The sequence below is a fragment of the Mytilus californianus genome, unplaced genomic scaffold, assembly GCF_021869535.1.
Source record: "Mytilus californianus isolate M0D057914Y unplaced genomic scaffold, xbMytCali1.0.p SCAF_10, whole genome shotgun sequence".
NCBI classification, from domain to species: Eukaryota; Metazoa; Mollusca; class Bivalvia; order Mytilida; family Mytilidae; genus Mytilus; species Mytilus californianus.
In genome coordinates this window covers 51,078,362-51,106,070 of record NW_026262582.1, presented here as the reverse complement: position 1 = coordinate 51,106,070, position 27,709 = coordinate 51,078,362, and the positions used below count along the sequence as shown (strand labels likewise).

Sequence of the window (27,709 nt, the reverse complement as noted above, 5' to 3'; positions counted from 1 at the left end):
CTTACATTGCTGGTCTGAACTTTTAACGAAGTATACATAAAGTATAATGTTAGTCCAGTTCAATTAGGGGTTACGTTCTTTAGCTATTCTAATTCTATGTATATAGATATTCTCATCGGTTGTTGACATAAAAACGATGTGAAGACATGCATGTATAGTTAATCGTTAAAGACTAAATAATTCATGATGTTTATTATACGTTTAAAAATAAGATTATGATTTTTCTAAATCTCTAATACCATGTATAAAGCATTAAATTACCTTGACTTTTTACATTCCCATCTCTACAATTTTGCCAAAACTCACTTATTTGAACATGCGCATTGGGTATTAAAATGGTAGCTTGATGAGAAAATATTTTTGAAGAATTAACAAGGTAAAACTTAAATTTTCGGTAAACCAAATGAATTAGTTTAAGTTTTGTTGATTGTGCACATATGAATCCTTGTAAAGAATACATTTATGGTTTATTGCGTCTAATCACATCTTCACAATATGTTAATTATACAATGACTACTAATCAAAACAAATATGCATGTAGAGGCTTGTCATTTTATTTCAAAGTTGAAAAAGATCAATAATTGTAAATTGACCAATTTCTTTGGAAAGAGATTTCGATTAACTAGATGTATTTATTAGCTTAAGTTTTTTCGATTTTGTATATAATAATCATTGTTAAGGATACAGTATAGATTCATAGTGTCTAGTTATATCTCAACAAAGTGTTAAATATACAATGATTAATCAAAACACATATATAAGTAGATGCCTGTCGGTTGTTTTTAAAGTAGAAAATTAAAGTAACTGGGGATTGACAATTCGGGGAGGGGAACTGCTTCAGGAGATGATTATAGTTGAAAATTGGTCATAGACTTATAATTTTGATTATGCACTGGTTTTTTTTAATAGATTGAACTAAACTTACCGACTCTGGAAAACCTTTAGTTCATCAATTCAAAATTAGATGAAGATTGTGTAAATCAATTAGAAGTCATTACCACTCATTTCAATCCAATGCCTCATTTTTTTTTAAAGCAATTAAGAAAAAAAAAATCATTACTACCAAGGCATATGTTGTGAAATAAATTTTCCGATTACCATGCATCGTCCGTCATGTTAATCTGTGTGATGTCAAAATAACCCATTAGCTCAAGATATATGTTTGAAACATGTTTTGTTAATAAAGCAATAGAACGCAACTGCAAAACATATATACCCGTCTTAGTATTAATCTATATTTGAATAGATGTTTTTAATGTTTATGTTTATGGCTAGTGTTGTATCAAATGAGTTGTAATAGTGTTTGCGTTGTTTTATATTTATTTGTAAATTATGGTAAATACTGCAAAAACATACACAAAGGCTAAATTTAGGTAGAGCCGATTGATTGGCTAAACGATACAATACGTTATATATGACATTTACATTTCTTTATTTAAATCATAATTGGTATATTTGTAAGGTCTGAATATTTTGAATAATCAGAATAGTTTGTGTTCAGAAAATATACAGGCAAAACTCAAACGTTTTAGGGGAAGTGCTAATCTTCCATATACTAGTATCACATTAACAGATAATATAAAAATTGAAGCCTAAAACCATCCTCTCATCATGATATGACGATGGTATCATAGACTCCCAACAGCTAAACATTTGATGATTTTTATAAAGACATTTATTTGATACTGTCATTATCAGTGCGTAATTAAAATTATTCACACTAATGTTAGTACAACAAATTTGGAAACATGACAAATTGAGGGTAGGACCGATCGAAATACATATCTTATGAACTGATCATTTTGTTTAAATTGAATGATTATTCCTATTGAGTGCTGTTAGTACTCTAAGAACAAATAGTTCAAGCAGATAATGATCTTTCGATTTGTTTTAAGATGGTACATAACACTACAGGGAAATAACTCTGTAAAAACCAGTTAAACGTTTAAATCACGGTGTATGTTAAGAACATATTAAGTTTCTCAATGATCAAAACTAGTGTTTGTCAAACTGCTATATAGCCTTTTCCGAGAACGTGTGTGGTACAAGTTTTTGGAAATTTTTTATATTTTTGTCAAAGGGCCAAAATAAAAATTTGTCAAAATTTTAGGAAAATTAAACGAACCAAATTAATTTTAGTCAAGGTGTTTGGTACCACCTTAATATCCTTTTATTCCAATTATTATTCATTATCGTGTCGTCACTATCAATCGATCAGTTCAAGTATTATGCACATTCTCGTGGTTTACAACAGTTATTTTTATGTCACTCAGTCCGTTCTGTCTTTCTTCTCGTTGTTTGTTTTCAAATTCTTATTCAACTTCAATCGTAAATGATTATTGAAAAGAGTGATCAAAATGTGCATATACTCCTTGGAAAGAAATACACACATATAGACGCAACAGTAAAGATACAAGTTCATTGGGATTTTTTCGTAACCATTTTAGAGAAAATAAATCCATTAAAACCTTTAGATATACAATTATAACTTCCTAACAATGAAGATGGTATTAAAATATTATCTTATGAAAAGTTGGAAGTCTGTGAAAAATAAATATCAAAACAAATTTGCATTCTTAATCCAGATTATAATGAATCCGAAATTAATTTATCAGATACACTTTTAGGAAAGATATTCAATGTATCAAACATATGTTACTTTCCATTACATTTGACATACTTTATTTCCTTATATTCATAATTGCTGTCTCCAAGTATTCCGTCTTCCTTATATTTAGTGTGAAACAGAGAATCATTTAACGGCGTACATGTGATGTATTTTGTCCAAAATTCAACATCATATTTACTTTGCCATGGTTTAATCCATTCTTTTCGTAAAAGCAGAAGGTCAAACCCACTGATTAACTGGAACAAGTAATTTTCTAGCTTAGATCGTCGATTTCTACATTTGCAATAAGAAATTATTTCCACTGCACCTTCTATCCTTATAATTTTTGGGTTATAAATAGTTATTATTTGTCAAATTTGTTTCATATCTAGCTGATGTGTCTAACTTTTTTGGTAAAAATTGGTTTCGTGATCTTTGTCTTTTTTCTCTAACCAGCTAAATTGTTAAGATTTTAATATACTTTATTTTGGAAAAGTACACAAAACAAACAATTCTATAATTTTTATTAAATCATTTGTAAAAATATATTAACGAGAGGTCTCCCAAAGAAAACGTAGAGAAAATTGTACTCGTAGAGGTTCATGTTGTTGATCTTCTTTTAGTCTTTTTCTTGCAGCCATTTAATTAATCTGCTTCCCTGAACTATTTGTATCTTAACTTTCTTTTTTCCCAAAACGCAGGAAAGAAAAAGATGATAAAAACGAAAACATAGATATAGGCCAACACAAAATTATGCACAATGTCAGCAGCTGACTACTGTAAGAGTGTACGTTAGACTTGTAAGTAAACCGATTAATCACGTGATTAAGGATTGAATATCGAAAACCAAAATCTTAAAATAGTGAATCGGATTGTTCTTTTCAGATAAATTTAACTTCAAATATCTGTTAATCGAAATCTGGAACAAAAAAAAAAACATTTTAAAAGAGTCGGCGTGGTCCTTTTGTACAAAGTCAATTGTTCAGTTTACTGATTTCAAGAGTAAGAGAATTCCCTCCTCTGTTTCAAAATATCAGCTTTTTAAACTGATACAAATTTTAATAATACATAAAGCGGAACAACACAAGTAGAAATCATTGCAGGTTCTTGTCTCAATTTAAAAAATAAAAAAAAAATAATCCATTGAACATTTTGTGGGTAACAATTTTCTCTAGATTTTGCTTACATCATAATTATATATAAAAAGATGTGGTATAAATGCTAATGAGACAACACTTTATCCAAGTCATAACTTGTAAAAGTAAACCATTATAGGTCACATCGAATAACAAGCTACAAAGGGATCCAAAATGACTAGTGTAAAACCATTCAAACGGGAAAACCAACGGTCTTATCAATATAAAAAAGAGAAACAAAAACATTTATCAACCACATCAACAAACGACAACCACTGAACATCAAGTTTCTGACTAAGGACAGGTGCAAACAAATGCAGCGGGTTTAAACGTTTTGATAAGTACCAACCTTAAACCTTATCTGGAACAATAGTGTAACATCACAATATTAGAAAGACACACTATAAAATATCAATTGAAATGGCTTCACTCAATCATAAGACATATTAAAACAAACAAGTGAATATAAGAACCTTTTTTTATTTCAATAACATGAAAAAAATAACAAGGATATTAAAGGATTTGTTTAAAAGTTGTAAAACGAAAAGTATGGGTTTGCGGTCAACAATATCTGGATGAAACCACAGGATTCCGAATATCTAACAAAAAATCCAAAACAAGAATAGCAAACATCCTTATCAATAAAACAATTCAAATTCTCAAAACTGACTAGCAAAATGACTTATTGATGGCAGTTCATCGATTGTTTCTGTGTAAGGTTATTTTACAAAAATAAATAAGCAATGAACGTGGTTGTTAAATTTGATATATGCTTTTTTGTGCTTCTTTGTTAAATATTTGTTTGTTTTTGTTCTGATTGAGATTGTGTCACGGTGATGACTGCTGTACCACTATTTTGACAATTTTACCTATTATGTCTGTTTTGTTCACGCATCGTTGTAAATGTAATGGAATTTGGTGCGACTGTCCCTGAGGGGTTTAGTGCTAAAAAACCAGGTTCAATCCACCATTTTCTACATTTGAAAATGTCTGTACCAAGTCAGGAATATGACAGTTGTTGTGCATTCGTTTGATGTGTTTTATCATTTGATTTTGCCATTTGATTAGGGATTTTCCGTTTTTAATTTTCCTCGGAGTTCAGTATTTTTGTGATATTACTTTTTCATATTGAAGAGACGGGAGATATCAAAGGGTATTACTATATATCACATATAATCAGAGACACAAATGTTAGCATATCAGTAGTCACCTTTCAATACAATTTCCCCTATATCACATGGAATAAAATTGAATATAAAACAATCCCCCACTACAACCTTCTACATAACTAAATTTATCATTTGAATCTATTTAACGTCTTAAGAATACCTATTATGATTATATCTTAATATATCTTTATTGTTTTTAAACTAACTTTACACTCGAATCAACATTGTAGATTGTATCTCTTTCTGTGTGCTTTCTGTGTGTTATTACAAAAAAAAATTGTTAAACTACTTCAATTTGTAATTGTATTATAACGACGGCTATTCGTATATACCCCTATCCCATCTAATCGGTATTAATAAAACGCATTATACTATTGATTGCATCAACTATAGAATATATTTTTGATGCATATTTGTATCTATTTAATCCAGTGAGAATCATTATAATGATAAAGCAATTGTGTATACGAAGAAAATAAAGAGTCAATTCTGACAAGATTATTAATAAAGGACACGATAGTGTGTTCGTGACATGCATTCCTATCGTTATCATATGTTTCCAAATATATGATAGAAATCATGTATATCGAGTCAGTATCATCATCATCAGCATCATCATCATCGTCATCGTCATCATCATCATCATCATCATCATCAGCAGCATCATCATCATCATCATCATCATTATCATCATCATCATCATCATCATTTTACCGTTTTAGTCGTCGTCGTTGTCGTCGTCCTTTCTTTATTTCCTTTCATTTTTATAGGTAAGGAATATTTGTGTTCTTTTTTTTAATAGAAAATCATGCTCACATTCATTTTTTACTATTGCATATATTGTATTGCGGAGAGGACGTCATAAGAATGTTTTACTTGTGTCTGACGCATAAGTGCATATCTTACATTGCTGGTCTGAACTTTTAACGAAGTATACATAAAGTATAATGTTAGTCCAGTTCAATTAGGGGTTACGTTCTTTAGCTATTCTAATTCTATGTATATAGATATTCTCATCGGTTGTTGACATAAAAACGATGTGAAGACATGCATGTATAGTTAATCGTTAAAGACTAAATAATTCATGATGTTTATTATACGTTTAAAAATAAGATTATGATTTTTCTAAATCTCTAATACCATGTATAAAGCATTAAATTACCTTGACTTTTTACATTCCCATCTCTACAATTTTGCCAAAACTCACTTATTTGAACATGCGCATTGGGTATTAAAATGGTAGCTTGATGAGAAAATATTTTTGAAGAATTAACAAGGTAAAACTTAAATTTTCGGTAAACCAAATGAATTAGTTTAAGTTTTGTTGATTGTGCACATATGAATCCTTGTAAAGAATACATTTATGGTTTATTGCGTCTAATCACATCTTCACAATATGTTAATTATACAATGACTACTAATCAAAACAAATATGCATGTAGAGGCTTGTCATTTTATTTCAAAGTTGAAAAAGATCAATAATTGTAAATTGACCAATTTCTTTGGAAAGAGATTTCGATTAACTAGATGTATTTATTAGCTTAAGTTTTTTCGATTTTGTATATAATAATCATTGTTAAGGATACAGTATAGATTCATAGTGTCTAGTTATATCTCAACAAAGTGTTAAATATACAATGATTAATCAAAACACATATATAAGTAGATGCCTGTCGGTTGTTTTTAAAGTAGAAAATTAAAGTAACTGGGGATTGACAATTCGGGGAGGGGAACTGCTTCAGGAGATGATTATAGTTGAAAATTGGTCATAGACTTATAATTTTGATTATGCACTGGTTTTTTTAATAGATTGAACTAAACTTACCGACTCTGGAAAACCTTTAGTTCATCAATTCAAAATTAGATGAAGATTGTGTAAATCAATTAGAAGTCATTACCACTCATTTCAATCCAATGCCTCATTTTTTTTTAAAGCAATTAAGAAAAAAAAAATCATTACTACCAAGGCATATGTTGTGAAATAAATTTTCCGATTACCATGCATCGTCCGTCATGTTAATCTGTGTGATGTCAAAATAACCCATTAGCTCAAGATATATGTTTGAAACATGTTTTGTTAATAAAGCAATAGAACGCAACTGCAAAACATATATACCCGTCTTAGTATTAATCTATATTTGAATAGATGTTTTTAATGTTTATGTTTATGGCTAGTGTTGTATCAAATGAGTTGTAATAGTGTTTGCGTTGTTTTATATTTATTTGTAAATTATGGTAAATACTGCAAAAACATACACAAAGGCTAAATTTAGGTAGAGCCGATTGATTGGCTAAACGATACAATACGTTATATATGACATTTACATTTCTTTATTTAAATCATAATTGGTATATTTGTAAGGTCTGAATATTTTGAATAATCAGAATAGTTTGTGTTCAGAAAATATACAGGCAAAACTCAAACGTTTTAGGGGAAGTGCTAATCTTCCATATACTAGTATCACATTAACAGATAATATAAAAATTGAAGCCTAAAACCATCCTCTCATCATGATATGACGATGGTATCATAGACTCCCAACAGCTAAACATTTGATGATTTTTATAAAGACATTTATTTGATACTGTCATTATCAGTGCGTAATTAAAATTATTCACACTAATGTTAGTACAACAAATTTGGAAACATGACAAATTGAGGGTAGGACCGATCGAAATACATATCTTATGAACTGATCATTTTGTTTAAATTGAATGATTATTCCTATTGAGTGCTGTTAGTACTCTAAGAACAAATAGTTCAAGCAGATAATGATCTTTCGATTTGTTTTAAGATGGTACATAACACTACAGGGAAATAACTCTGTAAAAACCAGTTAAACGTTTAAATCACGGTGTATGTTAAGAACATATTAAGTTTCTCAATGATCAAAACTAGTGTTTGTCAAACTGCTATATAGCCTTTTCCGAGAAACTGTGTGGTACAAGTTTTTGGAAATTTTTATATTTTTGTCAAAGGGCCAAAATAAAAATTTGTCAAAATTTTAGGAAAATTAAACGAACCAAATTAATTTTAGTCAAGGTGTTTGGTACCACCTTAATATCCTTTTATTCCAATTATTATTCATTATCGTGTCGTCACTATCAATCGATCAGTTCAAGTATTATGCACATTCTCGTGGTTTACAACAGTTATTTTTATGTCACTCAGTCCGTTCTGTCTTTCTTCTCGTTGTTTGTTTTCAAATTCTTATTCAACTTCAATCGTAAATGATTATTGAAAAGAGTGATCAAAATGTGCATATACTCCTTGGAAAGAAATACACACATATAGACGCAACAGTAAAGATACAAGTTCATTGGGATTTTTTCGTAACCATTTTAGAGAAAATAAATCCATTAAAACCTTTAGATATACAATTATAACTTCCTAACAATGAAGATGGTATTAAAATATTATCTTATGAAAAGTTGGAAGTCTGTGAAAAATAAATATCAAAACAAATTTGCATTCTTAATCCAGATTATAATGAATCCGAAATTAATTTATCAGATACACTTTTAGGAAAGATATTCAATGTATCAAACATATGTTACTTTCCATTACATTTGACATACTTTATTTCCTTATATTCATAATTGCTGTCTCCAAGTATTCCGTCTTCCTTATATTTAGTGTGAAACAGAGAATCATTTAACGGCGTACATGTGATGTATTTTGTCCAAAATTCAACATCATATTTACTTTGCCATGGTTTAATCCATTCTTTTCGTAAAAGCAGAAGGTCAAACCCACTGATTAACTGGAACAAGTAATTTTCTAGCTTAGATCGTCGATTTCTACATTTGCAATAAGAAATTATTTCCACTGCACCTTCTATCCTTATAATTTTTGGGTTATAAATAGTTATTATTTGTCAAATTTGTTTCATATCTAGCTGATGTGTCTAACTTTTTTGGTAAAAATTGGTTTCGTGATCTTTGTCTTTTTTCTCTAACCAGCTAAATTGTTAAGATTTTAATATACTTTATTTTGGAAAAGTACACAAAACAAACAATTCTATAATTTTTATTAAATCATTTGTAAAAATATATTAACGAGAGGTCTCCCAAAGAAAACGTAGAGAAAATTGTACTCGTAGAGGTTCATGTTGTTGATCTTCTTTTAGTCTTTTTCTTGCAGCCATTTAATTAATCTGCTTCCCTGAACTATTTGTATCTTAACTTTCTTTTTTCCCAAAACGCAGGAAAGAAAAAGATGATAAAAACGAAAACATAGATATAGGCCAACACAAAATTATGCACAATGTCAGCAGCTGACTACTGTAAGAGTGTACGTTAGACTTGTAAGTAAACCGATTAATCACGTGATTAAGGATTGAATATCGAAAACCAAAATCTTAAAATAGTGAATCGGATTGTTCTTTTCAGATAAATTTAACTTCAAATATCTGTTAATCGAAATCTGGAACAAAAAAAAAAACATTTTAAAAGAGTCGGCGTGGTCCTTTTGTACAAAGTCAATTGTTCAGTTTACTGATTTCAAGAGTAAGAGAATTCCCTCCTCTGTTTCAAAATATCAGCTTTTTAAACTGATACAAATTTTAATAATACATAAAGCGGAACAACACAAGTAGAAATCATTGCAGGTTCTTGTCTCAATTTAAAAAATAAAAAAAAAATAATCCATTGAACATTTTGTGGGTAACAATTTTCTCTAGATTTTGCTTACATCATAATTATATATAAAAAGATGTGGTATAAATGCTAATGAGACAACACTTTATCCAAGTCATAACTTGTAAAAGTAAACCATTATAGGTCACATCGAATAACAAGCTACAAAGGGATCCAAAATGACTAGTGTAAAACCATTCAAACGGGAAAACCAACGGTCTTATCAATATAAAAAAGAGAAACAAAAACATTTATCAACCACATCAACAAACGACAACCACTGAACATCAAGTTTCTGACTAAGGACAGGTGCAAACAAATGCAGCGGGTTTAAACGTTTTGATAAGTACCAACCTTAAACCTTATCTGGAACAATAGTGTAACATCACAATATTAGAAAGACACACTATAAAATATCAATTGAAATGGCTTCACTCAATCATAAGACATATTAAAACAAACAAGTGAATATAAGAACCTTTTTTTATTTCAATAACATGAAAAAAATAACAAGGATATTAAAGGATTTGTTTAAAAGTTGTAAAACGAAAAGTATGGGTTTGCGGTCAACAATATCTGGATGAAACCACAGGATTCCGAATATCTAACAAAAAATCCAAAACAAGAATAGCAAACATCCTTATCAATAAAACAATTCAAATTCTCAAAACTGACTAGCAAAATGACTTATTGATGGCAGTTCATCGATTGTTTCTGTGTAAGGTTATTTTATAAATTTGATATTCTGAGAACATTTTAAACTTTAAATAGTGGATATCTGTATCTATATCAGTACGTTGTTGAACCTATACTGGCATTTATACACATGTGCAACGGTAAAGAGAGAGAGCGCCGTCGATCGATTGACGGTGCGTGAGAGCAGTTTTAAGATTTCAACTCTCGAGGCGCGCACTACTGTGTCTTCGCGGTGGTTCCACTGTTTTTTTTATGAAAAATAAATTTGAACATTGTAGTGTTTTGCAGTAATTTTTCTTCAGAACGTACGTTTTAAAATATTCGTCTGGGTCTATAGCAGGAATCAGCTCTTCAACCACTTGTTTGTAGATCTTGTAATTCCTGTTTTGCTAGCATGTTTGAAACGCAACCATCATCTTTGGATTTGCAGGCTATGAATCTTGCAGCTTGTTGATGTATTCTTTTAAGTTTGTTGATATGCATGTACTAAAAAAAATCCTTTATTGTTTTAATATTAGTCGATATTTGTTTTGCCCAGTGGTGAAGGAAATATATAGTTCAACTCCTTGCCCCTTGGTCAGTATTGACGATAGGGTTGTTTAAAGACCATAGTTGTTAAAAGGTGTTTTATCTACAATACGTACAATCATAGACTAACTCCTTATTATTACACTCTAATATACTTAAGGTATTTTAATAAGTTTGCGATTTTTATACCTGTCGTATTTGCTAAATGATGGACTCCACTAAATTATTTTATTTGCTTGGACCTTTAAAAAAAGACATATGAATCACTTCTCATAAATAGATTTAATAAAAGATAGCAATATTACTCATAGGTAGTTAAAACATTGATTCAGCTTTAGAAAATATTTTATTCAGAATGAATCAGGTTTTGAACAACTTACTCAAAGAGTGATATTAGTATCAAATGATACTTAGAGACAAGCCACTCTAAATGGTTAATGGGAAAGAGCTATAAACAAAGCAATCAAGAGTGATGAATCGTTATAAGTTCTTATAAATTAATTCTAGTATGAAATGATTATTAATAATACTTAGATAATAAGGAAAATCCGAACAACAAATTATTCAGTCATGTTCAGTACAGGTATTAAGGTTAATTTTAGAATGAGCCATTGCTGCAGACTCAGTACTGTTTAGATATTTCGTTTGAATTTAATTGGGTATCGTTCAGTATTTGTTTTTCTTCAGACAATTCAGTATGCTGTTGATGTGGATAGGTAAAAAACTAAACATTCTAAACATTGACTCATGTTCAGTTACTGAACAGATTTTAATTGATTTCAAGCGAGTTATCTGAATGATACTATGTCAATCGTGATAGCTAAGTCTGAAAATTTATTTAACTACTCACAATGAATCAATAGATTATTCCTCTTTAATTTAAGAGCTGTTTAGTTCCAATTTCGTTTGCTGTTGAAGATAATGTTTTTTTCAGAGCCATTATATTCTCTTTTTTCCACAGTCATGTGATTTAACAGCTATGAGAGATGGACTACTTCTTGTTACAACGATATTCTTACAAAATGAACTATTCTTCAAATTTTCTCAAGCATCAAATTTACTAGAAATAAGTATGTAGCTATATCATTGTATTATATGCATATTTTTTTTTCAAGATTTTCCGTCATTTCTTATATTTCAATATGAAAAAAAGTCATACAAATTATATCATTCCTATAAACCAAGGCACTCATCGTAGATACATAGATAATTGTTTTGTATTCAAAAGACGCTCACCAGAGACACTCGAATGGAAAAGGTTAATACAGATCAAAGGAAGTACTAAGTTGAACATGTTGAAGGACATTGATGACCTAAATTCCGAAAAAAAATAACTAAATATCGATTAGTTAATTTATGCTGGGATCGAAAATCCAAAACAAACCAACATTGTTTTAGCATTAAAAAAAGTGGTTCACTTAAATTTTTTATATATATATTCAACTAGAATGCGAAACATATAACAACATTTGTATTGACAATATTTAAATGTGTTGATCAGATTTTGATGTGTACAACAAATGATAGTGTCAAATACCTTTAACCATGTTAAACTGGTAAGACAGTACGGAAGGAACATCACCGTCCATATAAGGACAATTAACGATAGGGAAAGAAAACTCGTCCCTTTTGTAGTATAGTTTTATGTTTATATGTATAAACGTAGTTTCAACATGTTTTTTTAACAAATATTTTTCTTCAAGCATTTCCTGATATATAAATACCTATATGAATAAGTCGCCCAGGTCGCATCTTTAGGGACTCCTGTATTTAAACAGCTTTACTTGACCAGGGAAAAATCCAATGAGTTTAAACTATTTTCAACATGCTGATGAATCCCGTTTACCATGTTTACTTGCTTGTATTGGCTGGTTTACTACAATTTCTCTATCGTTATCTTGTAAGATTTTTTTTGTGTATGTTTATAGTACATTCATGTGTATTTGATGAAGAAAAAGTAGTTCGAAAAAAAAATATCAAGATTAAAATTTTAATGTTTCTTATACAAGAAAAATTTATTGAGTAGAGTTCCAAGTTTGAATGTTTTGTGTCCAATGTATCACATTTGTGTAAATTTTTCATATAGAACAGGTGTTTCCATAATGAACTTCACACACACAAGACACTGTGTTTATATTAGATAATGCCAATATTGCATATGCAAAAATGCCTAAAGAATTCTCTTACTTAAAAAAAGAACATATTGTGACCTACCAAATTATACTATTTACTGGGTTTGTAATAACATGAGCAACACGACGGGTGCCACACGTGGAGCAGGATCTGCTTACCCTTCCGGAGCACCTGAGATCACCCCAAGTTTTTGGTGGGGTTCGTGTTGCTAAGTCTTTAGTTTTCTATGTTGAGACTTTTGTGCTATTACTTGTTTGTTTGTTATTTTATTTTTTAGCCATGGCGTTGTCAGTTTATTTTCGATTTATGAGTTTGACTGTCCCTCTGGTATCTTTCGCCCCTCTTTTCTTGATGTTTGAAGACGTTTGAAGTTTAAAAGGATGTAAAAACGTCGACTGTGTCGGGACAGACGGACGAACGAACAGACATAGACCGAAAATTATGATGCCCCTAGGTGGGACATGAAAAACAAAAGGGTTTATATATAGGAGATAGATAAAATATCATGGAGGCCGTGTTATGGAGGTTGTAAGCGCCATCAATATGAATATGAAAGCTGCCCCATCTGGTGTTTTGATAGTAGGCAAAAATCATATAGGAGGAAGACTTTCTTATTTCGAAGGTATCCTACAATAAATTTCTAACTCAGTCTATCAAACTAGTCATTGTATCTTCAGTAGTTCAATACACCTTTGTTTTATCATACATCTTACATTTGCCTTTGTATACTTTGTTTGAAATTATCAGATATTGAACCAATAATTCTCACAAACAAGTACTGTGACGTTGTGTTTTTCTTTGTGAGTTTAAATAAGGAAATTTTTAATTGAAAATAATCTATTTTAAAACGCAGAATGAGTATTTATATAAAAAGGATTCTTGGTTTAGCCTTTTTCTTGAAATTGATAAGTTTTCTTAGTTTTTAAACAGCTTTACAAATTTTCAAAATATGTAATAGAAAGTTTTTTTATTCAAGCGCACCTGAAGAGACTTCTGTGTGCAAAACTCATCTTGTCACTATTGTATGAATTCGCGAGGTCACACCTTCTTTTTTACAATCACTGGGTCGATGTCTCTGCTGGTGGACATTTAGTCCCCGAGAATATCATCCGCCTAGTAGCAATATTGCATGAAGTTACAATGATCAAACAGAATACTGGTTCAGACGTCTTTCAGTATAAAAAGGTAAAACAACAAACATCGTCTTGATATAACAGGTGTCCCCTTATTACCAGACATGACAAATATCCCAATTATGACACATTCAGATTATCATACTAATGTCAATAGCAAGAATGTATGTAAATGACTCTAGACAACACTGTCGCATTTCAAAATACGGAGTCTATGGCTGCAAAACCTGTGTAGTTTTAATAACAGATGCCCAATATACATGCACTAGCAATTTAAAGTCTTATTTTACCAGAAGTTATGATGATCAAAATTGTAAATCAACATTTGATAATTGCATCTGTACGAAAACCACTAACAATCAATAAATTTTACTATTTCAACACGTAAAGAAGTACTTAAAAGATATATAAAAATTAAAAATAAAAAGATTCATTGATCATGTGTACAAAATAAGAAGAACATTATGCGTAATAATAGTGGTACTAGTATTGTTTCCATAATGGAATTTGATGCGACTGTCATACAAGTGGGAGGTTTAGCTAGCTATAAAACCAGGTTCAATCCACTATTTTCTACATAAGAAAATACCTGTACCAAGTCAGGAATATGACAGTGTTTATCCCTTCGTTTGATGTGTTTGTTTTTTTGATTTTGCCATTTGATTGGGGACTTTCCTTTTTGAATTTTCCTCGGAGTTCAGTATTTTGGTAATTTTACTTTTTTCCATTAAAATAATCATATTTGATTTTTTTTACAGGTCATTCTGTATGTTTGAAATGGATGATCAAGGACGAACAATTATTTTTAATTTGTAAAGTTTCACATCCTTTCCTGCCTGTAGTAATTTACAAAAACCATATTCAGCAAGCACGTTGTGTTATAATTCATGAACCAGTCTGTACCAACTCTACATCGTTTATAAAATCAACAAACGAAACAGTTTATACGATAACCAAATTTGATCCAGAAATAGTTAATGGTAATTGGAGTTGCTCTCATGGATCTGGAGGAAAAAATCCTAAAGACAGTGTTCAAGTCAATATTTTGTGTAAGGTCGTCGAGTGAATCTTATAATCGTCTATCTACCTATAAACCTATAATACAAGGTTTCTACACTCTACGAGGTTGTTTTTTTCAGATCTCCATTGTTCTATGTGCACAGACCAATTGGGTTATAATGTCTGAGGCCGTGTTCACATTGACCTAAACTTGGTGGTGTGTTAGTGTAATTCACACGTAAACTAAACACAATTACGTTCCCATTGACAAAACTCAATGTTTACATGTAGTTTAAATCATGTTTAATCTACATGCAGTCGATAGTCAATGTAGGCCTTGTGTGGGTTTAGTGTACACAAAACTAGGTATTAAGAACGTAAATTTTACTATGTATATTTAAAAAAAGAAATGTTTTTTTTTAATAAAATTGACAGAATTAATTGTCTAAACATAATGTATTGCTTTGTTATAAAACAAACTTTAGGTAGATTTATTAACCCCTTATCTAGACTCAAAGCATCATCATTACCAAAAACATTTTTCATTTGAAAATGTCTTCTCGAATCGACTGGACGTACACAGAAATATTTGCCACTGGTCTTTACTCAATCAACAACTGATTTTATCTGGATTCAGAATAATTTTTTTGTCATCTACTTCACCAGAATTTTTTTTATCAAACTGGGGATCAGAATATTTTCAAGGAAAAAACCATACCCCCCTCCTTTTTGAAGTCAAATGGTCATTCCCTAACTGCTAGAAAAGTTGTCGAAGAAATTTGAATTCGATTTTATGTAATGAACATATAAATGACATATAGTTTACAAGTGTGAATTAATCTTATGTACAGGTAATTAAACCAGGGGTATAGATGTGAACAAATTTAATGTGAAACCAGTGTACATAACATTAAACTAATTTTAAACATGTTTACTGTACATGGCGTTTGGTGTGAACACGGCCTTATTCATCTAGTTAGTGCATGAAGTGCAGAGAACACTTTTTTTAAATATTGTCTCTTTACTATTTCTTATGTATTTTTAATGTTCAATGATTGTTATTAAGAATATCTTTGCAGTACTATGATTAAATCAAATGAATGACGCGACGATGCGTTTTAAATCAACAAATGTTATGCCGTAAAATAGATTTAAACATAAAAAAGAAGCAAAAGACAAAAAGTTTATGATGTAGATTAAGTACTCACTGTCTCATATTTCAACTATTGTATGACAAGGAAGACATTTGAAAAGCAGTTTACTATCTTAACTTGAAATTTTCATCAAGTTATTTTATCGATAACATATATGTCAACTTATAATGCATAAATTGATATTTACGAGCATTTACTAATATTTTTCACGGATAGAAGATAAAAAAAACCTGTTAACTCAACAAAAAAAAATGATCAGGACACGATTCCACAATGAATAGAACAGTTAACAGACAGACAACAAACATCCGCCAAAATCTAACATAATTAACCCTACTATTTACAGGGAATTCATGCATGTGCCGTACAAGTGTTGAATAATTCCTCCTCAATTTACAGAATCCGTTTTGATACTTAAATCATACAATTAATATATGCTTACATCAGGCAAACATTTTAAAGAAATGACTTAACAAGTTCTATAATGCAACCATTATTGCATGATTATTGTTAGAAGCGTTGGAATAAATGTTAACGATTATATGATTTCAAAGTGCCGACCTATTTCGTCAAAAAGTTTCAAGTTTAAGTAATTACTGAGAGAGTTTTAATAAGCAGATCAGTTAGCAGGAAAGAACTAAACTAAACACATTACTTCGAAACAACCAAAAATATACTTGAATAAATTGCGACTTAAAACTCTTGTTCTACTGTTACCGTTTAGCCTCTGTTAAAGATCAGAACCCATATGTGTTAAGTCGTATTAATATCGTTTTGTGACAATCTTTAATACTATCGCCAACAACATTACATGGACACCCTTATAATAGATGGCGTATCTAATTACCTTACTGTATCGAAATTTGTGAAAACATTTTGAAGTTTAAGTAGTTTGGTTTTGTTAAATCTTTATAATTTTTTGTGCATAGACTTGCACACCAATATGTGTCTTTTCCCTTGCACTGGCGGTGTCTTGTTTTAGTTGTTTGTTTAGTTTCTGACTTGTATCGCGGTATTTTCCTAAAAGAGTAACATTTTTGTAATGATAAAAGATAAGTAAACATTTAACAACCGAATAGTTTTATTCAACCAGTAGTTACAAGTTACTAGCACAAGTGAACATTATCTTTATGTTAATGTACGTTCTCTAGGGAGCCTACTTTGATTTACAGAAATGAATATCATAATTTCCATGTCTGAATAGTACCAATTATAAAATGTTGGATTTCAATCAATTTACCTCTTTTCAGGTGACGACTTTTCGCAAGTCTATGCTGAAGTCCTTGCTTCTCTGTTCGGTGCTATTGTCATAGCAAGCATAACTAAGAAATGTCTAAAGATTATAAAGAAACCTGAAGGTAATCAATATCCATGTCATATAATTTGATGTATTGTTAAAATGCTAATACACTGTACATGTTCTATTTTCGCAAATTTATTAATGTTACGTAATGAAATGAATAAAATATTAAAAGTTATTGAAACCAAAGACATAGCAAGCATAGTTACCTATTATTAACCATTGACAACAGAAGACGACACAATACAAATTTAACGATAAATACTATCATTTCAATATTCAGATGATGAATCTAGTCTGATTTGAAATATATGTGCCTTTCCAAGTAGGGTATTTCACTTAGTAGCTGAGCATGTACAAATTATAAAACTGTTTTTTTTGAAAATCGTTACAAATAATTAACTCAAAATAAAACATGTTTATGTGATTATTCTCTAGCTTATAGATATTGACGTAGACAGAAACAGGGTATTACAATATTGATTCATTCATATAAAATACTGAATACTTTTAAGTAAGTTGTTTTTATATATCCTGTTTTTTTAGAAAGAATCTCATTCATCGCTTATGTTTATAATTTTCATATGTTTCACCAACAATGATGCCAAGTACAGAAGAACTCAGAATATTTGATTTAAGTTATGTTGAAACGATAAAAAAACGAATACCGTTGAATGAAACCGGCAGATATGACTAACTTAAACTACTTGGTTGTCAATAATTGCCTATTAATATTAACCTGTAACTAAACATGGCCTGTAATCTCCTCGCTAAGAAATGCATTTAAGATGATATGAATATTTTTTTTAATTTTTTTTTCAATAGGATATTAGCTACTTTTTGGAATTTTGGATCCTCTTTGTACTTGTTTGGCTTTATAACTATTTTGATATGAGCGTCACTGATGAGTCTTATGTAGACGAAACGCGCGTCTTGCGTACTAAATTATAATCCTGGTACCTTTGATAACTATTGAACAACCAAAAAGTAGATTGCTTGTTTCAAACTTAATGTCGCCGCGATATAGCCTTGTTGTGCTAATGTGGCGTGAAGCAACCAACAATCAATCAATCAATCAAACTTAATGACAATCATAGTTAGTTAAGTTTAGACTCTTTGGTTTACTATTCATCAAAATAAGCTAAAATATGGCTAAATTAAAATTATTGGTTTAAATGTCGATAATTTAAACTCATTCGTATCTGTATCTATGCCACTTTTAATTTGAACCTTAACTGGAGATGGATTGCACATGTACTAAGCATGTTATGCTATTAAAAACACAGAAAGACAACAATAAAATGTGAGCTTAGGCAAATAGAAAAAAAAAAAAACACTTTCGCTGACTGATTAGACCCATATCAACAAAATTCCACGTATGCAAGTAAAACAATGATTAGCTTTTGGATTTTTGACATCAAACAGACATAGAAAATGTTCGTTATACAAATGCTTGTGCTATGTATTCATATTAGGTCATCTGTTGTATTGGGTAAAAAGATCGATGCATATGACCATCTATTATCGGGGGTTATTTAGTTGGTGTCTGACAAATAAATTCGAAATGCTGATACATAAAACTTGGTTATCATGAATTTGAGAGCTAATGCTAATTTAACAATTCACAACTGTTCACAACAGTTCTCTATTTTACAATACCTCTGTTATTGTGATGAGTATTCATAGTTGATATTTCACCGTGTAATTGATAGTACTCCTTTTTCACTTTCAATATTCTAGATGATAATTTGCAAGGTAGTTTAGTTTTTTCAAATACAACACGAAATATTCATTATTCTATATACTTGAAACATATAAAGATAGAAAAGACTTCTTGTGACAAAATATTCATTTTGAAATTTACCAAATAAACCAAGAAAAGAATACAGATTGTTAACCTTAATATAAAAACAGTTTCTGAGTATTTGGAACCACTCAATGCATCATTTTTCAAGTAAATACCAAAATATAAGAAACTATGTTCTTAATTAAATGTACTATGCATTAATCAAGTGTTTCTAGATCTGTTCCAGTTTCGTATCACTTCTTTTCAATAAAACGATTTTAGTTTTAAACATAAGTAAATGGATATTAAATCATTCGTATATTCTTTAAAACATATCTTAACAAGGTTTATTGTAATTTTTGAATTTCATGAATAAACAATATAAGCATCAGCATACACATACACATACACATAATACATAAGATTAAATATATCATATGAATGATACTATTGATTTTATAATTCGATTTGGACGTAACCATTGTAACCAAAATATAAATTCATGTTTCATTTTGCCTGTGAATAAACTCATCATAGATTTTAGATCAAGGTTTAAAATTGAATACCTCTGACGCGTTTTTCTGTTACTAAATACTCATCAGTTACGATCGAATCCTCATATTTGAGGATAGAATTAATGATTTAAAAAAGTGCGTGCCTCACATTCGACCTAGATGACCATGATCATGATATTCAATTAAAAGCATTAGTAATGATTAGTAGTTGGTGGCCGATTAAGTGAACATATACTTCCCTTAAGGATCAGCTCTTCTGACTTCTGAGCTTTATTTTCATACCTTTACACATGATTACAGATATAATGTTTTCAGAATTCCGTTTGCCATTACTGTTTTGCAATGACATTTCGCAAAGTCAAAATAGTAAGCTCATACCCCAAAGAGTAGTTTGGACGACCATCTATTATAAACGATTTGGCAAGGGATGCAAGATATCGAGACTGTTTATATTTCGGAAGGTGTTATTATTTTTTCATACAGTTAATGAAGGGACAACTATGCGCCGTGACGAAGACGAAGAAGGAATTCGGTTTTGTGCAACAATTTGTAAAACTGAATACAGTGCTAAACAGATACTAGGTAATGTGAATTAATAATCATTGATAAATAATTCATGATTTTGTTTTAAGCTCAAGTGCATTTTATCTTATTTGGTGACCTCAATACTCTTCGAAACCTTCAAATTCGTAATGTTTGCATTTGGACCGAGAACACAGTTATTTCATAGCGCATTTCTTTTAGACAATCAATTCAAATTATAAAAATCGCACCTGCTTTATCTCAAAAAGATGTTTACAGTGTAGTGTACTACTATTGGGACAAATAATATAAAAATTATAGAAACTTATACCAGCTCTAATTCAAAATATTGACAATTCTGTGTTAAGGGGGTCTAAAATTCAGTTTGACAGCTTCAGACGTACTAATTTCGGACCTTTTTTAACTGGACCAAATCACTACTTAACACAGATTCAGCACCCAAATTTTTTCAACATGTAATGTCATCCCCTTACTCATTATGTCATGCATTAAATATCAAGAAATAAATTGGGAAAGTGTATAAAAAAATGCAAGTTATACACTGTTTACACTAGGGACTATATTCGAAGACAACAAAAACCAAAGGACGATAACTGTGTCCTTGGACCATTTTAAATTGCTAAAAACAAGACTACTTTTTTTTGAATCAGGAATCGAACTGGAAATTTTGTGATTTATAGTTAAGTTTTGTAGACTAGTATACTTTAACGTTTTAACCAGGCATTAAATTTGTTATCAAATTAAATATCTCTCTCGGATTATTGGGCTCCTAACATTTAATATAAGGAAAATCTTTAAAAAATGAGACAGAAGGTACCTAAGGGATAGTCAATATTTTAATGAAAAAAAGTTTTGCAAGTCATGGCACACGACAGAAACTGAAATTGCTCCACAAGGGGCACCCGAAATGTTGATCATTGCAAATACATATTCGACGATAAGGCTGATTTGAAAAAGTGATAATCACATCTGTTGTTTTCTTTTTCAGAAAATGATGCAGTGCGATATGTTTAAAATATCTGTCCTCATCTTTTACATGTATATTATGTGATTAGAAATCTTGATTCTACACAAATGAAAATATTCAAACGTTATCAATAGTTATCAAAGGTACCAGGATTATAATTTAATACACCAGACGCGCGTTTCGTCTTCCTAAGACTCATCAGTGACGCTCAGATCTAAATAGTTATAAAGCCAAACCAGTACAAAGTTGAAGAGCATTGAGGACCCCAAATTCCAAAAAGTTGTGCCAAATACGGCTAAGGTAATCTATTACTGGGATAAAAAAATCCTTAGATTTACGAAAAATTTAAAGTTTTGTCAACAGGAAATTTACTAAAATGACCATATGTTGTGATGTTATACTATTGTTTCAGAACAGGGAGAAGGTTTGGTACCATTAAAACGTTTAATCCCGCTGCAAATGTTTGCACCTGTCCTAAGTCAGGAATCTGATGTACAGTAGTTGTCGTCTGTTTATGTAGTTCATACGTGTTTCTCGTTTCTCGTTTTTATATAGATTAGACCGTTGGGTTTCCCGTTTGAATGGTTTTACACTACTAATTAATTTTTGGGTCCCTTTATAGCTTGCTGTTCGGTGTGAGCCAATGCTCCGTGTTGAAGGCCGTACCTTGACCTATAATGGTTTACTTTTATAAATTGTTACTTGGATGGAGAGTTGTCTCATTGGCACTCATACCACATCTTCCTATATCTATATAATTGATATTCATGTCAACACCGAAGTGCTGATTACTGGGCTGGTGATACCCTCGGGGACGAAACGTCCACCAGCAGTGGCATCGACCGAGTGGTATAAATAGTTATCAACTCTTACTTTGTCAAACGATTCAAAGTAAATCATTTCCTTTCTATTGATTATGATATTTCAGGCATAATATATATAATATAATTACCGACAATCGGTTTCGGTTGATTAATCATTCTACACGAGTATATGAATACTTTATGTGTAAAACACATCCTCGTTTTTTTAATTTTGACTTATCGCCGGTACAACGGCGGAATATAACAGTTGTCCTAAGTGGAGCAATAAGTAAGCTACTTTATGAGCATCCTAGATAATAGGTTATCGTTGGATATTTGTTGCTAAGTCTTTAGGTTCCTGTAGAGTGCATCGTAGAATATTGTTTACTTTTCGTCGTGTTTTCAATTTCTGACAGTGTGTTTCTTAAAAGGATGAAATTGTTTAAATGTCCATTCTATCTACCGAATCTGTTACCATATTCCTCTATTGAAGCCGTATGTTGTAAAATTTAAATTAGATTTCATATGTGACATGTAAAGATTTCTTTAGATTAAATGTTGAGTTTCACTATTAAACATTTCAGAGATAATATATATGAGACACCAAATTGAAAAGTTTCCTAAAACAATTTTAGCATTAGCATGAAATTTATTTATCTTTACAATCAAATTAACAATATAGAAATAAATAAAAAGAATAAAAAAATATTTTTCGAACGCACATCATTATGGAGTCTGTCATGTAGGTATCTTAAATATTTTATGGCACTCTTTTGTATTTTGTATGCATTTGATTGATTGTAATATGTAAGATTTTGGTTTACTTTTACAGTTACGTTAAAATCACTTTGGGACCTATGATCAAGAAATGATAAGATTTAATTTCTGAACGTGTATGGACGTTATATCACTGAAAAGAACATGCATCATATGTATTTGATTTTCATTCACTAACACTTTGCTGGACATATGTTTTGTTTATAAAAAGCAATTACATTCGTCTTGATGAATTTTGAGTTAATAAGAAACAGCTTCTCCTTAACAAACATTTACAAAAACGTAGCTGTAGCCATTGATTACTACGAATGTATTTGTTTTTTTCAATGATTATTTATTCCATGTTGCTGGTTACAACACGATGAATTTAATGCAATGTGATTAACCAATTGATAATTCTGCAAAACCGTTGTTGATTCTCCTAGAAAGCTTAATTTTTCGTTATACATTAAAAAGAAGGCTAACATGTGTCTTGTCTTTCCGAATTCTCCGAATTGACACGTAAAAATTAGAAACGAGGTATATGAGACAGCTGAAATAACTCAACCGACATTTAGAGGTCAACATTCAACTAAACACAGAGGTATATATACAATATGTCAAGTCCTTAGTTATCATGTCATCTATAACAATTATAAACAAATTCAGCTGAACCAATCACATATTTGTTGAACCATCAACCAACTATCCCATAACAACCTTACTTGTTATAAATATACCATATTCCGCATACAATAATTCTAATCCAAAATTTGGAAATGAATTTAAAGTAGCATATACAAATTTTCAAACCAGTCATAACTTTATAAACTTTTTTTCTGTAGATCTATCTAATACTACCCTTACTATCTGAAATACAATTTTGTTTATGATTTTTCAAAATCATTTATCGTATCAATGTTACATACATACAACGGAAGATTGAACATTTTAATCGAATGTAGCGAACTAAATCACAAGTATTTCATTATTTGTTTCAGGTATCAAGGTTACAATATGTGGACTGCTGCTAATGGGGTTATTTGCAATGGTTATATTTTTTGCTGAACAACAGTGTCTTATAGGTATGTGTTACAAAACAAAACAGATAAAAGAAGAATAGATCGCAAAGATATATCATTAATAATTAATTATTTTGGCGTTGCTAACAGTCATGTTTTTTCAGACCCTTGATGACGCTTTTACACTTGAATCAGTTGGATGTGTACTGATTGCTAATTTGTTCTGAAAAATATTATTCATGTTTCAGGATAACTAGCTTTGAACAAGCATTCTTTTATTACACGTGTCCTCACATAAGTGCTTTTGTGCCTTTCATCTGTTTATGAGTTTTCTTTATCGTCGTCTCGACCTGATTGTTCTAGTAATTTCTAACTTATTATATCATTTTGTTCCAATGGGTTTCTTTCGAACCAATGTTTTGTTCTAGTAGGTTATGTTTGCGTATACACATATTTGACTCCGCCATTTTACTCTGTTACGACCAGCAATCACATTTTTTATCCAACTACAGACAACACACATTGATAGATGTAATAATTAAGTATTATTTTATTTTACAAGAAATACTACACAAATAGAAATATCAAATGACAATAGCAATACCAAATGACAATAGAAATGTCCACCTAACTGTAAAAATATCTGAATGTCTGATTAAAGTCTTTTCTGAATCCGAAATTATTCTCTTAACTGTTACGGAATCAAAACGAAACATGAATATGTCCAATAAGTTCACAAACTAGTACAATGCTGTTAATGTAAATAAATCCAACAACCTCAGAGATCTTCCGAGAATATTTCTTTATTTCTTATTAGTGTCTGTATTTAAATTACCACGTCAAACACATTAGACGATCGAAAAACAACTGTCATATTTCCGACTTAGTACATGCATTTCCTTATAAAGAAAATGGTCGAAGGCTCTTGTTTTATAGCTAGCCAAACCTCTCACTTGTATGACAGTCGTATAAAATTTCATTATATTGACAACAATTTGTGAACAAACAGACATAAATATCAGTACAGCAGTCAACATTGAATTATATTCTTCATCACTTTAAAAACAAATAAATATATCAACAAAGAAAAATAAAATGGCTTATAAACATGATAAACAAAACACAAAAGCAAAAATGAAAGACAAGAATACAACAAATGACCAGAGCATTACAAAACATTGTTGCATAAGTACCAAGCCATGTCAAAAGGATATTTTAAAAAAATAATATAAACAAATAAAGCTAATCACTAACACAAAGAAAAATAAAAGAACAATTCAACACGTATTTTGGCTGTTCGACAATGTCAGTATATAGTATCTACTTGAAAAATATTTTTTGTTTTTGTTTTTAAAACTTTACGTAAAGAGACACGAAAAGAAAGAGACACAACAGAACAAATACAAAAAATACAGATCAGCACACTACATGGAATATAAAAGTGCAGATGACAAAAGCTTAACTAACATATCACCTAAATCTCAAGAACGGCATCCGATATTTTACTACGATAATCTGATATCCATTCGATTATGCGGCGATGTAATAATATAGTATACTGTGTATTCATTTTGTTTTTGTGGGTACTAATGTTCGTGAATTGAGGAAATAATGTGTTTTCGTCGATATTTGATTTCGTGGTTTTACTATAGTCTTCATACAAGCCTATAGAAAATTGGTACTTAGTTTAACATTTAAATTCGTGGTTCACCTTTAACCACGAAATCTACGAAAAATTGGTATCCAACGAATAGTAATGAATCCACAGTATATACATTTAAAAAAAAATAATTTTATAATAAGAATATATATTCAAACACTTTAAATTTATTTAGAAAACTTGAGCATAAAACGTAGTGTGTGTATTGGAAGTGGATTGGTTGTTGGTTTTACAATTTGTGTCATTTGTATGACTATGCGTAAAGGTATGTGTTTATTTAACATAAGCCCTAGTCTGTATTGAAATAGATATTTATTTTGGCACAATCATTTCTTATATATGATTTGAAAAAGTCAGTCCTACTAACATCAAAAACTTGAAAACAAGGTGTTTTGGATATCATTTGAAATAAAGAGCTCCTCTTCCATTTTCATAAATGATATAAAACAAAAGCAAACAGACTTGACAAAATATCAGTCATGTTATATTTATTTCTATAATGGTAACACTTATAGAAACTTTCAGATCATAAAGTTTAAGGCAGTTACGTTAGTTGTCCTCTTTTACGTTTAACAACCATCAACCATAAATCATGCTTTATAAGTTGTTTGCATTTAGTTGAATTTTTTCTCCGGTTGAATTGCAAACATTCAAAATAAGAATGTCTAATAATCTTAATCTTTTGGTTAATATTAAGTCTTTTCGAACAAGCGTTTCTACAACAATATTAACAAAAGGTGAGTCATGCTTGGATAGAAGTGATAATATGTGTATTGCAGAAATATGTATGATTATATTGTGTTAAAACAAGATATACAATATATGTTGCATTAAAGTTGTCCTCCCTTGTAAATTTATAATAATAATAAGCTGATAAGACTCGTTTCTTTTTTCATGTTTTATACCTGCAGGTGACAGAATCAAGACCTGCACTGATACCACGAATGGAGAAGGGGTCCCGCTCCAAATGTTGAAGAATAGACGGAATTCATTATAGAATAATTGTTTGTGGATGTGACACATCTTCTGATTAGCTGAACATTTTTTTACTATCAGCTCATAGACATACTTTAATCATGTGATCATGACATCTTCAACGTTTTTGTCATGATGGACACCTTTAAAACGGAAATTTGATTCAAATGATATGTTTTTTTTATTTAAAACTCGCATAATCATAACGTAATAATCATTTTCTTTTATCTATTTAATATGTATACTTAGATAACAGTTTTCACATTTGAAAAAAAAACTGCATTGATTTTCAAAAATTTAGAAACGTCTTTATTATGACCTGAAGTCTACTGAATATAATAATACATTTTATTTCAATACGAAACAATAAATATATTATTATATTCAGTAGACTTCATACCATAATCAAGACGTTTCGAAAAACTAGAAAATCAATGCATTTTTTTTTCTAGTTTTTACTTCATATCAAAGTACAAAGTCTTTCAAATCGTTCTTTTTTTTTTGCTGAAAAGACTCAAAAATACAGTCATTATACTGATTTCTGATATTAAACACTGGTCACCTATTGGATGTTAGCTCCTCTGATTGAAAATTACAAGCATTTTAAAAGAATGCAATCAATTTATAGTATAAAGATAACGGAACTTGAAAAGTAGAAAAAAATAACAGGTGCGTGTACTTGGTCTTGGTATATTGAAGACCCATTGGTGGCCTTCGGCTGTTGTATGCTCTTTGGTCGGGTTGTTGTCTCTTTGACATATTCCCCATTTCCATTTTCAATTTTATATCATTAGTTAATAGTTTGGTGGTAATGATTTTCTAAAGATTTGTCTTACTTTTAATATTGACACTCTTTTTTCCTTTGAACAACTATAAAAAAAAAAAAAACAAGAATTTCAAACATTGCTTATTCAACCAACTGTAATAAATGTATGCGAAGAACAGACGGTGTTAGCGGGCAAAATGTTTATTTGCACAACATGAATAAAACAAGAGGATTCCGAATATCTGACAAAAGAAATCAGAAACGAGAGTAGCGAACATCCTTATGTGCTATGCCTGCAATACTGTGTATTGTGCGTTTTCAATGTATTCTTTGTTTTTGCATCAATCTATAATACAACAGATTGTGTCGGGTAAAATATTTTGTGTAGATTCTTGCTCTCATTCGCAATCAGCGTCAAAGGT

The 27,709-nt window shown here is 30.3% G+C and overlaps 1 protein-coding gene across 2 annotated transcripts; it reads left to right on the top strand.

Moving 5' to 3' along the window:
* Positions 1-320: 320 nt before the first annotated feature.
* Positions 321-26,727, top strand: LOC127718818 (uncharacterized). Of its 2 annotated transcripts, none has more exons than XM_052224893.1 (8): positions 321-376; positions 11,737-11,845; positions 14,800-15,090; positions 17,445-17,552; positions 20,279-20,377; positions 23,866-23,949; positions 25,722-25,811; positions 26,458-26,727. In XM_052224893.1, exons 2-8 carry the CDS (start codon positions 11,755-11,757, stop codon positions 26,541-26,543), a joined length of 849 nt encoding a protein of 282 aa, XP_052080853.1. In that variant the 5' UTR covers positions 321-376; positions 11,737-11,754; the 3' UTR covers positions 26,544-26,727. The 2 variants fall into 2 exon arrangements, with proteins under 2 accessions (XP_052080853.1, XP_052080852.1); XM_052224892.1 differs by lacking the exon at positions 321-376 and adding an exon at positions 6,135-6,190.
* Positions 26,728-27,709: the final 982 nt, after the last annotated feature.

Bases quoted from the DNA above. Each gene is read 5' to 3' on its own strand.
- LOC127718818 (XM_052224893.1), top strand. From the start codon at position 11,755: ATGAGAGATGGACTACTTCTTGTTACAACGATATTCTTACAAAATGAA. The intron at 11,846-14,799 runs GTATGTAGCTAT...TTTTTTTTACAG, and splicing joins ATCAAATTTACTAGAAATAA to GTCATTCTGTATGTTTGAAA. The intron at 15,091-17,444 runs GTAAGGTCGTCG...ACCTCTTTTCAG, and splicing joins TGTTCAAGTCAATATTTTGT to GTGACGACTTTTCGCAAGTC.